Raw genomic sequence first — 12,494 nt, forward strand, 5'->3', positions numbered from 1 at the left:
CAAGCCTGACTTCGACAAAAACGATCTGCAATGTGAAACAAAAGGAGGGGTGCCCTTCCGCAGTGGCGGAGCCTCACACACACATATGCGACACTGTAGTCATGCAATTATTTGCTTTTAGTAGATAGCAGATAAAAACCAGACAAGCACGATAATAAAAGACTAAAAGGGTTTCTGCTTATTTCGTCTTGAGAGATGGAGGACGCAGCATCAGTGGGGGCATGCTTTGGAGGCACTCCAGCCTCCAGTCCTGACGCGTCTATTTTAAGTGGATCGATACCGGTGGCGATAGGAAACCACTCAGTAGGGGCACTAACCCGTACCATGCTGTATCAGCAACGCATTGAGAGAGAGTATATTGCTGTTGTCTGGATTTACTCCTCCCTTAACAACAGGAAAGAGCGTTTCAATGATACGCGCCATGTGAAGAGGGGGCCCGGGTCAAGACACTTTTATGTGACCAAAAGGGGAGCGCCTCGTGTCCCGACTTGTTTTTTCTTTAGTGCGACAGCCAGGCTGCAGTACTGTCAGCTACATCTTCTCCCTCGCCTTAGCAAAGCGTGGTGGACAGCCTCAAAAGAGCAGGCAGAGCACCGACTCGACCATTAGTGGTGCACCCCAGTTGAGTCGACCAAGAACGGTCGGTCTTACTTTGTCAACATGACTTGGTTGAACCACTCGCTATGCTTCGTCCTATTCGTCCTGGCAGTGGCCGACCGGGAGAATAACCTCGGTCGCGAACATACGGACAGTACAAGGGTGAGTAACCGAACATTCGAAATTGGATGACACCTTCCTTCACAACTCTCTCAATCCAAAGAAAGACCGGCTGCCATGCAGCAACTTTGCAGAGGAGGTAGGGGAATCCCTCATTAATATTTTAGGGGTATCTCCTGGGACTGCTTGTTGGCCAGTGTTCACAAAAGGAGCACGTATAGCATACTGTTTGATAGGTGTGCCAGAAAATTTGACAATCATTACATTGTTGTTGCCTGTAGACATGACAAGCAGAGAAGGGATTAAAATGCAGTGAGTTAGATCTGGAAGCTAAATTGGTATCATTTGTGCTACTTAATTCCAACTCATGTAATTGATGCCCTAGAAATATTTAACTACGGACTGAATGATTGAGGACCATGTAGCAACGCACAATACTGGAATTATTTCAATATAAGTGCACATCCTATGTGAACGTACGAATGAAAATTAATTTTTTCTTGGAACCCCCACAATTTTGAACGCAAAACCGGTTTTGTTAGAAAGATTTGGTCTATTATCAGAGTGACCGTTTAGTTGCCTTCTGGACTGGCGTTAAAGTAGAAACCCTGCCGCCATTTTTCTCGGCCAATCCCCTGAAAGCCATAATGAGCAATTGCAGTGGTTTAAGGTCATGCGGGGCTGCCCAGCTCCAGAGAAAATACGCTTAGTGAAAAGCCCTCGTTGGTAATTCCGCATTGCAAGTTACAACCCATTTTTCATAAAAGGGCTTTAAACCTGCTTTACCTACATTTACGTTGCGTTTGAAAATGCTGTTTTCGTTTTCGTCAGCAATTTGGCCATTAAAACATAAGCCAAAGGTTTTGGCAAAAATTTGATCCTCCAAGATTGGTCACTGTTGTTCAGTCACGTAGCCGCGTTCAAGCACCCATGGGAAGCGATCGAACCACAGGGTCATTGGCGATCGGCCGTTACCATTTCGCACCAAGCATTTCGCATCCGATAGTGAGCTGGTTAGTGCGGTGATTGGAAAAGGCTATCGTCGGCACGGGGGACTCGATAGGCTTTGATTTCCGTGATTGGGCGCTTGCTGCTTTCGCATCATGCTGCCGTCAGGCTGTCACGCCAAATGAAAGTGAAAACGGACGATGAATTCGTATTGAATACGGCCCCAGGGACCGCATTCTACAATTGTCCATTGGCCATATCGTCCTTGGTTATTGGTGACGGAGATATACTCGCGGATTTGCAGCTGATGTGTGGGAGGCGACGCGACCATTGAGTAGTTGGCGACCGCAGTTCACCACTGGCGGGAAATCGCCTTCAATGGAAGCTAATTCCGATGCATTTTTTTCTTTATTTTACTTTTTCTACATTTTATTTCATGGCTTTTTTGATCGTTTTTTGTGTATTTTTTCTTTCTTTGTCTTATTTTATTTCACTCGAATAACGACGCATGGTCTGTTCCCGTGTCTATTGTTGCGAAGGATGGCTACGGTAGGCAAAAATGAAGTCCGGTTGCCAACCACCTATCGTCGTGTCGCATCAGCAGTCACTTGAAAGCCGCGAGCATATTTAAGAGACTAATGACAGGTGGGGCAAATGGACACTGGACAGGTGCGGAATAGTGCCCCAGGTTTCCATTACCGTGGAGGCTCATGACACGAGAGAAGGGCAGTGCTGTACTCTAGCCGTCTTTTTCGCGTCAGCTAATATCCTGGCTCCTCAATTTGCGCTTATCTTTTTTCATTGCCGAGAACTTCATTCATAAGCAGGATATGTGCGCTTGACAATGCAATATCGCCTGGGAAAGCTGCCGCAGGAATGGAGGGCTTCGAAGTAGCCGTTGGCGTCGTCACGTCGATTCGCGCGGTGGCCGCGAGGCGTGTATGTTCTTTCCACCTTGTACTTTGCTTCTCTTTCTTTATCTAGCCACATACTACTAGTACTACTCAATAGGAATGGCCCTATTGTGAAGAATGTCCTGTATGTTTTCTTCCGCGCTCATAAAGTAAACGCTGCACTGCTTTGCGTTCAGAGACTTCGCTTCTGGACCAACTAAAAATTCAACTAGAAAAGTAGCGCATGATAAAGAAAGGACACAAGCATTTTAGGCTTCCTGTCCCTTCTTCACCATGTTTCTTTTTCTGGTAGTTCTTTTCATCGTGAGCCTATACTAACTTCCCTAATAATGTATACGTTGACCCTGTGTTTAACAACATACCACATCAGTTTAACTTCAGATACTGTTTTTACGCTTGGTACTGCTGTTTGTCTTCCCTGAGCCAGCACCTGGCATGTGCATTTGTAGCAACATCGGGAACATCGGGCGGCGGGCGTGTAACGTTTACCCGGCATCTGATTTGCGGGAATCGCACTTATAGAAGCGCAACTGAAAATTGTTATTTACTGGTGCAATGGTGGCAACTACATAGTGCGCGAAAGGAAAAACTGAAGATAGAAGATAGAATAGTGCCGAATCTGGCTGGTGCCAATCATGTCTATGGTGAAAAAAAACACTCTGCTCATTTCTATACATATATATTTGAGAGGCTGTTCCGTCCTCTAATGACCTTGTTTGTGCAGAAGTGATGCTTCCACCCGCCTCATTTTGTGGGTTATTTTCACTTCGGATACTACAGCTTAATGTTGCTTGTCGCTCAAAGCGACAACAGCAAATTAAACAGAGATAATGTTTACGTCATGTACTTCGCGCTCTTTTCAAAATTGATTGAAAATTCTCGAGGTCCAGCTAAAGCAATGACCGAATATGTTGAAGACGCACAGACATATAAGCAAAAAGGAATAAAAGAGATATACCTAATTGAAGACCTCCGGTGTTTATCTTTGTTGAACTTAAAATGCAAAGGGCTTTTAACAAAACGTTTACCTTAATGTTCCGGAGAATTTCTTTCGTGGTTTCTGCATTTGACCCTCATTGGCCTGAAGCTCCTTAATCGAAGGGACTCAGCCTAGGAGACGACGTGAGAAGGCTTCGTTAGTCTGAGGCGCGATGGCGGAGGTTAATTTCGCAGCTCATTCCAAAGTTTCTGTCGTGCCGTATACACAGCTCTCATAGCGTTGAACGCTAAACGATTTTGCTTCCACATTCAAAGTGATCAAGCGAGGGCAAGCTGGGAGAAGCAATTAAGTGCCGACTCGGCCCTTGCCATCTCAAAGCTTGCCAACAAACTCCCGCAAGTGTTGTCGGATCTTGAAAATTGGCTGTCTTAATGTGTATATTCAGGCCTTTTTGGGAGTGCGCTCACCCTGTCTGCCAATCCATAAGAGCTCTCAATTGTATATATTACGCAGTAACATTCCTGTCTGGTAACTCTGAGGAGATCAATACGGCGCACATGCGGAATGCGAACAAACCTTGCCCTGTATTCACTTTCTTACCCACTTTGAACCTCCCTTTGCTCCAGCGCTGAATGCAAGACTAGAGCGGTCTGCGTCATGGTGTCTGGTCACCTTTTTTTCCCACGAAAGCCTGCTTCCGTGGCAAATGCTAATGAATTCTAGTCTCTCGAAACTGAATCCTTTTGCAGTGAACTCTACCCATTGAAATTTCAGCGGCAGGATTATAGAGGCAATCTCATTTATATTCACCTTTGCTTTCTCCTTCCATAACAGATGTTCGGCGCTTTGCGCCATGTCGTTGCCGTCTTTACATCAAACAACCACACCTCCTTCAAGTGCCTCAGTGCCACGCGGACTCGTTTCGACGCTGAGGCGAAGACAGCCACATACATATGGCACCTCAAAGCACATAGTGGCCACCGAAGGTGCGTAGCGCGGTGTTGATGCGCCGCTGTAGGCCCTTTTTCTTTTAAGAGCGTGAACTCCGATTACCCGCATTCGAAAGTTTCTTGTCCGTCCGAGATTTCAAGTTGGCGGCCTGTCATGGGATCAAATTGCTGCAGCATCGTGCTAAATGAGACCCCCCCCCCCCCCCCCCTCACGTGACCGCGCGCGCGCAGTCGTCGGGCCGCCACAGCGGCCGGTTAACTCCCTGTGCATGTATCATCTGAGCGGGCCGAGATAAAATTGTGGTCCAACCGTATGGCGGAAAGGGTTCGGAGTGGTGGCAAACGAATCGGCGAAGTTTAATTTGCAGTGGACCGGCAAAGAAGTGATGTTCGAACTCCGAAACGTGCAACTTGAGTGCGGTGTTTGCCATATTTTGGATGTACAGGGTCCATCGCTATTTCCACACTCAATGGCTGGAATTTAACAAACAAAGATAAACAGCATTGATGCTCTTTTTTGCATATTTGTTTTTCTTCTGTAGGGAAGCATGACTAGGTGATTGTGGTGTCGCCTTTTACTGGTGCAGAGGGGCAACAAAGCATAGCTTCATCTCATGGCTCTAACTTGAGCACTTCTTGTACCCTGTTGAAAAATAGGAGAAAAAACTATTATGCCAAGAGGCAAAAAACTTCTAGTGCTCGCTGACAAAATCGGTCGGAAGAGAATTTCTTCTCCCATTGCTATAGGACCATCTTCTCCTGTCAAGATACAAGTTCTGTCAGTGGTGCAGAAAATGCCGACGTCCCGGCAGCTGACGACCAACTGATAGGATTATGTTTAGATTTTGAAGCAGGCTACTAAAACGACCTAAGCGAAATTAAAAAAAAAAATTCTAAGGAGGATTGCGATGCTTTCTAATGCGAATTTAAAGCACAGCTGAGTTGCTGTTATGATTTTTTTATATATTGGTGTAAAGATTTTGAGAGATGCGTGCATGCATGTACTGTTATAAAGCACTCTATATTTTCCACACACACTCTTTTTTCAAGTAATCTGCTTCGGCGTCGGGAAAGGCAGAGCCCTCTCGGCGGTAGTGAGGAGCCTCAGAATTTTGGCGTCGGCGGCCCTGGTCCTCTGCTCGGGCAGCTGGCCTAGCAGCGGCAGACGAATCATTTTCACTGGTTGCGCCGCTCATTAGCAAAAAAGAACTGGCTGAGACTATTTTGTATTGTATTATATAAGACGGCAGTTTATACTAGGAAGACAACGCTGCGAATAGCGTGGCCGAAGCGGACATATATCGCGTGGAACACATTTCACAGCATCATCATCAGCCTGACTGCACCCACTGCTGGGCAAAAGCTTCTGCCATGGCTCTCCTATTAACCCCGTCCTTTTGTTCATAGAAGGTTGTGTCCAAGTAATACACCAGGGTGGCCAAGTCCTGTTCTGCTGAGGGAGTGCGTTGTCGGTTCGGGTCTCCGATATCAGGCCGCACCCCAGGCCTGGTAATGCAATTCCATCGACACGCGTTTACTTTTTTCAAACCCGGTGGGGAATTGCGCGGCACAGGGATTCGAACCCCGGTCGTCTTGCACGCGAGGTGGATGCTCTACCTCTACGCCATCGCTCTACCTCTACGCGAGGAGGGAGCGCGTCGGTGCGCGTACTGCTACTACTTGTGGCTACGTGTGTGTGTGGGGAGGGGGGGGGGGTGGATAAAATCTTCTGCCACCCTTTTGCGGGTGGATTGCTTTGCGTGGAGTGGGGTGGGAGGAATGGGATGGGGAGGGAATTTCGCAAGCGAACGCGCAGTGACCGTCGGTGCTGGTACTACAGGTCCAGGATATCCGGTGTAGCGGCATGGCACCTACCCCCCGCGGTGGCTCAGTGGTTAGGGCGCTCAGCTACTGATCCGGAGTACCCGGGTTCGAACCCGACCGTGGCGGCCGCGTTTCGATTGAGGCGAAAGGCAAAAGGCGCCCCTGTGCTGTGCTTTGTCAGTGCACGTCGAAGATCCCCAGGTGGTCGAAATTATTCCGGAGCCCTCCACTAGGGCACCTCTTTCTTCCTTTCTTCTTTCACTCTCTCCTTCATCCCTTCCCTTACGACGCGGTTCAGATGTCCGCCGATATGTGAGACAGATACTGCGCAATTTCCTTGCCCCAAAATCAATTTAATTTCATTTAAATTCATGGCTCCTCAGGCTGTGCGTGCCGCGGCAGGCGGACGTTCAGAGTCGTGTGGCGGGACGCGGCTAAGCCCATGAACAGGCGCTTAAGAGCCGCGCTCCAAAAAGTAACGCCTAAAAAGCTTTAAGGTTCACCTACGAAACCCAACTTTTAGAAACTCGCCAGGTTCCAGCCTCGTAGAGTGTGGCCACACACGAGGTGCGGGTGGGTTTTAAAATTCGCTCATGATGCAATTCCAGCGAGCGCTGAGCCACTGACCTTCAGCCATGACCTTGAGCAGGAGTGAAGGCTTCACGGAAAAGAAGGAAGTTCCGCTGCGCGCTTGGATTGTACCAGACAGATGTCTACATCACTGACCAAGACAGCTTTCTGTCCAACGCTCTTCTTCCGAACGATGCAGTTTCCAATTGCGCCTTTTACTTTTCTTGGATGCCGGTGGTCGTTTGGCATTTGAGGTTGACATTTATTTCTTTCAAACATGAATGAGGGAACTGTGACGAAAGGAGGTGAAGCCTGACCAGGTCGCAGTTCCCCAAAACAATGTACACAACAGTGCGCAACACAGAAGTTCTGAATAATAAAACAGCATGATAACAAATAAAATAGTTGAATAAAACGTCAGTATTACAGCACAGATATTACAGTACACCATAAATTAAGGCAGCCTTTAAGAATGGCACGAAATCACTAAAGAAAAGACTCGCACACTCATCTTGACAAGAAAACAAACGAAACTTCGCTGAAAAAAAAGAAATTATATTATGTCAGAATTGTTTAGTTGGTTTTTATGGTTTTTTTACAACTTATTCTTAGCAGATCAAACATGACTCTTAAAGTTGTGTATATGAGGACAACCAGAATCCCTTAATTAAGCTTTTGTTTTCTTTAATCAGTCTTCGTTTTAGGGACTAAGTTTCTTTGTTCCACCTTTTTTAACTGGCATCCATCTAGAGAAAATGTTTAAATTGGTTGCACTCTCCTACTGCGCTGCCTTTAGCACACTGTGGAGGTGAAAGGCTGTCGAATGTGGGCGTCATAAATATTAACCTTCTGCTTGCGTTTTCATATTCGTCGCGTCCTCCATGGTGAATGTTAAGAGCAATCAAAACTTTTGGATGTTTTTTTCTTTTCGGATGTCTAATTTCATAAAAAAGTTTTCAGTGCCGCTGTTAGGAGTTGAGAAGCCGTAGGTGTGACAACTAACAGAGAGGGAAAGTAGGCATCTGCAGGAGCTTACGCTTAAATATCCGCAAAGGAAGCGAATTGATCATCCAGAAACCAAATTCTGAATAAAAATAAAAATATGCAGACCACGAACGCGACACCCAGTGTCATGAAGAGCTGAAGGCTAAGTACGGGCTGTAAACAAAAATTAATTCCTTCCTGTGAGAGAAACAAAAGCAGAGATTTTAAGTTACGGACACTTAATCACATTGCACAAATTTGGCGTGGTGCCTAATCTTTATATTTTGTTTTTCCGCAGAAAGAAACACAAGGTACGTGATATCACACGAAAGCGCACGTCACTGAATACAGGGTAGCTGGCTGTCGTATTTATATGGAAATGCATTAAAAATTGTTTTAAAATACCTCACAAGAAATTTATTGAGTGGAGAATCACGCGCAAGAGTGCTGCATTCAGTGGCACTCGATGCAACGAAGCTTTCCTTTTAATTCCTACATTTTACCTTGAAGAATTGCTAATTGTCTTGCTTATTTTTAGCTCTTGACGTGTCTTCCTCGGCACGCTGTGGCTACTAGCTAACCTTTGTATTGGCGCCCAGTTTGCATTAGAGCGACATTTTTCATTACAGGCGGATTCGCACTGGCGAGTCTCATACGTCGCGCGACCGATTTCAGGCAATTAATCACGGTTTCCGAAGCACTACAAAAGCGAGGAGGGGGCGCAGCAAATCGATTTAAACATGTAGCGCGACTTCCACGACTGGCCAGTGTGAACCCGCCTTACGTGTCTCCTTGGCGACGCTTTTCCACCACCATTTATGCTGCAATGTTTTGTTTTTGCTATTCCAGGAAAGACGTGCCTTTTGACATATCGTTTGGAGGAACTCCGGGCCAAGGCACTTTTGTCGTGAATAACGGTGATTATCTTTTTCATTTCTCTCGCTCGCTGTCACCCTCTTTTTCTCTTTCATATAATGTAGGTACGCCTGGTGTGACTATGCTGAATACAGATATATTCCAGTGAAAACGTTACATTTAACCAGTCCTCGCAGCGCTCCAGATACGGCTCTGTAGACAGGGTTATCCACATGAAGCTGCGCAGAGAAAACGCGAAAACTTTCTTGTCTATGAGTGCTTGCAGCGCTTCGTGAGTGTCGGTGGTTCTATTTTACGTACCCACACTAATACATATTGCATAACTTCCAGTAGCAGCAATCTTTTTTACTGTTCGGCCAAAACCTGACGCAGTCTCAGAAGCGACGCTGCACTTTCCACCTTGTACTGAAGTGGATGGTGAACAGTTACTGTCATGATATGAGCATGTTTGTCACACCACGATCATCATAGATATTAAGTGGAGATTTTTATCATAATCGGGGCGATATAAACGACACTGGCTAGCTGCGCAATATAGAAAGAGGTTACTCTCGGATGAAAGCAGCCTCCTACGCCTTGTGAGTAAATATCAAGCGGGCATTCGTTTGCTCTCTCAGCGTGCTCTGCATCTCTCATTGTTCGAGCGAGTATCTTGGGGCCAACCTGTGAGGCACTGCAGCAACTAATGCCCTGAGACAATGAAGTACGCACTGAGACAATTAAGTACGCGAGAGGGCAGAGTCGAAAAAAAAATTACCTCTCTTAGCAATGAGCTCTAAGCTGTACTGAGGTTCCAAGGGTGTTCGCACCGTTTGCTCTGCCCCAGAAGACGATGCACGAAAAAGAGAGCAATGCCGTCGGCGGCGTTTCCGGCCTAGCTGTGCATCACGAAGCGGTCGTTCCGGAAGGTTGAACCACTCAACACCTTCAGCTGCTACTGGCAATCAGCTAACGCTGATTAATGCGCTAGTCCGCTGAGTTTAGTTCTACCACTTTTTTTATTATCCCTCCAGATAATAATTATACAACGAGCCTGCCTCTCATCGATAGTTAGAGACAGGCCATTAAATCATCTGCTATTCTTTAAATTACCAGATTTCGTATTGTCCTGGAACCAATACGTGCTTCCCGGTTGTGCGGGAATGAAAAGCCATCGTTAAAGTAAGCACTCTCCAGAAGGCTCTTCTGGCGGGCTAGTTGGTGCATTTCGTTCGTTTGCCTGCAAAGTCGCGAAACAACGACAAGTCCAGGATTCTTGGACGTTAATTTAATTCTGAGTCAACGGTCGAACATTACAGGGCAACGTTATGGAAAAATTGGAGGTAAACACTGATTCTTTTGACGTGTAGCAAAATCTCTATTTTATAGTTTGTCCGTCGCTCGAAGGCAGTAGTTACGACTGCCATAGAGAACCAATGAGGAACGTTTTTGACGATAGCAAAAGAGTTAACGGCAAGAAAATGCACGCCTGCCGAAGGGAAGATCTGCGGATATGATTGTTATAGTAAAGTAAATATAAATAAATGTGTTCATAATCTATGTGCCGTTAAAAAATGCTCTTGCCCACAGTTTATCGGTACTGATTGAGTAAGCAGAACACAACACCTCGTTACTCTGGCCTCGTTGCTTCGCGTAGTCTGAAAATGATTGACGTGTCCAGTAGCCCCCTACTACACAGAGAAACTACGCTATAGCATGCCGAACTGAAATAAAAAATTATCTCGTTCTCTTCGAGACGTCTCTTTGATATGTGCGCCTTTCACTTTGGTTTCTTTGCAGACACTGCGAACGCGCACACTGCTTACTACCGGTACAGCGACTACAGGACTTGCGCCATCACTCAGTCTCCCTACGATGGCAGTGACCGTAAGTTTTGTACATCGACTTCGGACAGTCATAGCGCAGAAGAGAAACATTGCGACGGGAGTGAAGCGTGCACTGCAAGAGAGTAAAACGCAGACTACGTTTTCGTATGCGCACCAAAGCATAGGCGCGTATAAGTGAAGAGATAAATAGAAAGGTACAGTCATGCGACTGATTCGCAAATTAATAACATTGCGTAAAACACTCGAAGCTTATATCTGATCTTTTATCCCTTCTGCGAACCTAATTAATCAGTTTTACAGTAGTGCCATTCTCGCTCTAAAAACAAGAAGGATGGAACGTGGATGCAATTTTGTGCACAACATATGGGCAGTTTCAGCAATTTTTGTGCATGCTTTTAACCATTATCGTCTGTCCCTAAGCTGTTCTCATGGAATACCGAGCACTGACGTGAGATATACAATTAGCTTCCAGGTGCTTTGGACCGGCGCTGCCCATGTTATAATTATGTTCGTGCTTTCATTCGGTGGGGTAACGCCCTTAGTATTAATGCAACACACTTGCTGCTCCGAGGATTTTCTCATCTGTAGTGTAATTGCACTCCTTATGTGTGGGAATGCCACTCAAGGTCGTTTTGTTCTGCAAAAGAAAAATATAGTTCTGGAACTGGATTCATTTCGTCGAACAAGGCCCTCACTCTTGCGTGTCCCAAGACGCCTGTCCACGGACCTGTTCCCGTCCCTTCCGGTCGCGGTAACAATAACAGCCAATGTCGAAGAGGCAGAAAGTGAGCTCCTGAGCACGTCTTAAAACGTTTGAGGCCATCGAGGTTTCGTGGCACTCACATTCATGCAGCCAAGGACAATTCGCATTCAATTTTCATGTGTTGTCAAAATTGCTCAGCCCCAAACGCGACGCAAGAATACAGTAATTTATTTCTGAAACATAAGCACACGTAAACAAACGGTTCAACCCTACTACGGCCACAAAATGGATATTGATCGTTTTGTAAGCAATATTGTGCAAAAGCACTGAAGTTCAAGATGAATTTCAAAATACGCTATATTGCCTTCTGTAGAACCGCTACCTTATCGCGCGGAGTTCGAAAAGCATAGAGGCAGAAAGTTTGGCATGCACAGAAGAAAATAGAGAAATAAAGAAATAGAGCGGGCCTTACTTTGTCGGTGCAAATTGTAAAGAGCCGCTTCGAAAATGCTGTCGATTATTTGTGACCAAATGCTGTGCGACGCATTTCCATAAATTCCACAAATTGTTGTTCTCCAATCGAAAAGAAAATTAAAGTACAAGGCAGTTTAGGTGCCCCTAGCGGCCCTCTCAAGTTAGAAAAACAAACCCGTTTTTTATCCCTTGCTTAGTAAGTGGTCTGCTACGTTTTAACTTTCTGTATCTTAGCGGGGTTATACGGTTGACTACATTTTCTTTATGTAACTCTACGAAGACTAAGGGTTAACCGAAACTTCGCACTTCCCATCCTTTTTTCCAGACTGCACACTCTGGGTGAAGAAAAACTTCAAGCACAACGTACCCAGGCACTGCCTCGACAAATACGAAGAGACTTGCGACGTTAGGGTCCCGCTAATTGACAGGGACCTCTGTAAAGATGAAGATGATTAAAATAAGCCCATGAAGCGTCTGCGCACGTCCAACTCCTCGCAGAAGTTTTTCTTTTGTGTGTGGTTTGCCTATTGTATCTCGCATCGCCAAATAATAGAGAGCATTGAAGTAAATTAGTAATCTCGGTTGGCAGCGGTCGGTATCAAATGCTGAAATTGGATATTCAGGTCCTGAACAAAAAAATCACTGGCCGTTCATTGTGGTGGGAATGCATATATTAGCGGAAGTTAAGATATTACGAAACTCTGATGCCAGTCAGAGAGTTAAATAACTGTCAGTAGTCAGGCAGCGAAAACAGTAATGAGGTGTGCG

General features: G+C 45.8%; 1 protein-coding gene across 1 annotated transcript; it reads left to right on the top strand.

The window, feature by feature from the left end:
* The first annotated feature begins 462 nt into the window (after positions 1 to 462).
* Positions 463 to 12,214, top strand: LOC144132453 (uncharacterized). Its single transcript, XM_077664865.1, has 5 exons — positions 463 to 759; positions 4,354 to 4,505; positions 8,697 to 8,764; positions 10,503 to 10,589; positions 12,052 to 12,214. Exons 1-5 carry the CDS (start codon positions 661 to 663, stop codon positions 12,180 to 12,182), a joined length of 537 nt encoding a protein of 178 aa, XP_077520991.1. The 5' UTR covers positions 463 to 660; the 3' UTR covers positions 12,183 to 12,214.
* The last annotated feature ends 280 nt before the right edge of the window (positions 12,215 to 12,494 follow it).

This window comes from Amblyomma americanum, chromosome 5 (genome assembly GCF_052857255.1).
Source record: "Amblyomma americanum isolate KBUSLIRL-KWMA chromosome 5, ASM5285725v1, whole genome shotgun sequence".
NCBI lineage: Eukaryota > Metazoa > Arthropoda > Arachnida > Ixodida > Ixodidae > Amblyomma > Amblyomma americanum.

What these genes read in the sequence shown, in the direction of transcription:
- LOC144132453 (XM_077664865.1), top strand. Translation starts at nt 661, where the DNA reads ATGACTTGGTTGAACCACTCGCTATGCTTCGTCCTATTCGTCCTGGCA. An exon ending in GCACATAGTGGCCACCGAAG is followed by an intron (nt 4,506 to 8,696) that starts GTGCGTAGCGCG and finishes TTGCTATTCCAG; the next exon opens with GAAAGACGTGCCTTTTGACA. An exon ending in TCCCTACGATGGCAGTGACC is followed by an intron (nt 10,590 to 12,051) that starts GTAAGTTTTGTA and finishes CCTTTTTTCCAG; the next exon opens with ACTGCACACTCTGGGTGAAG.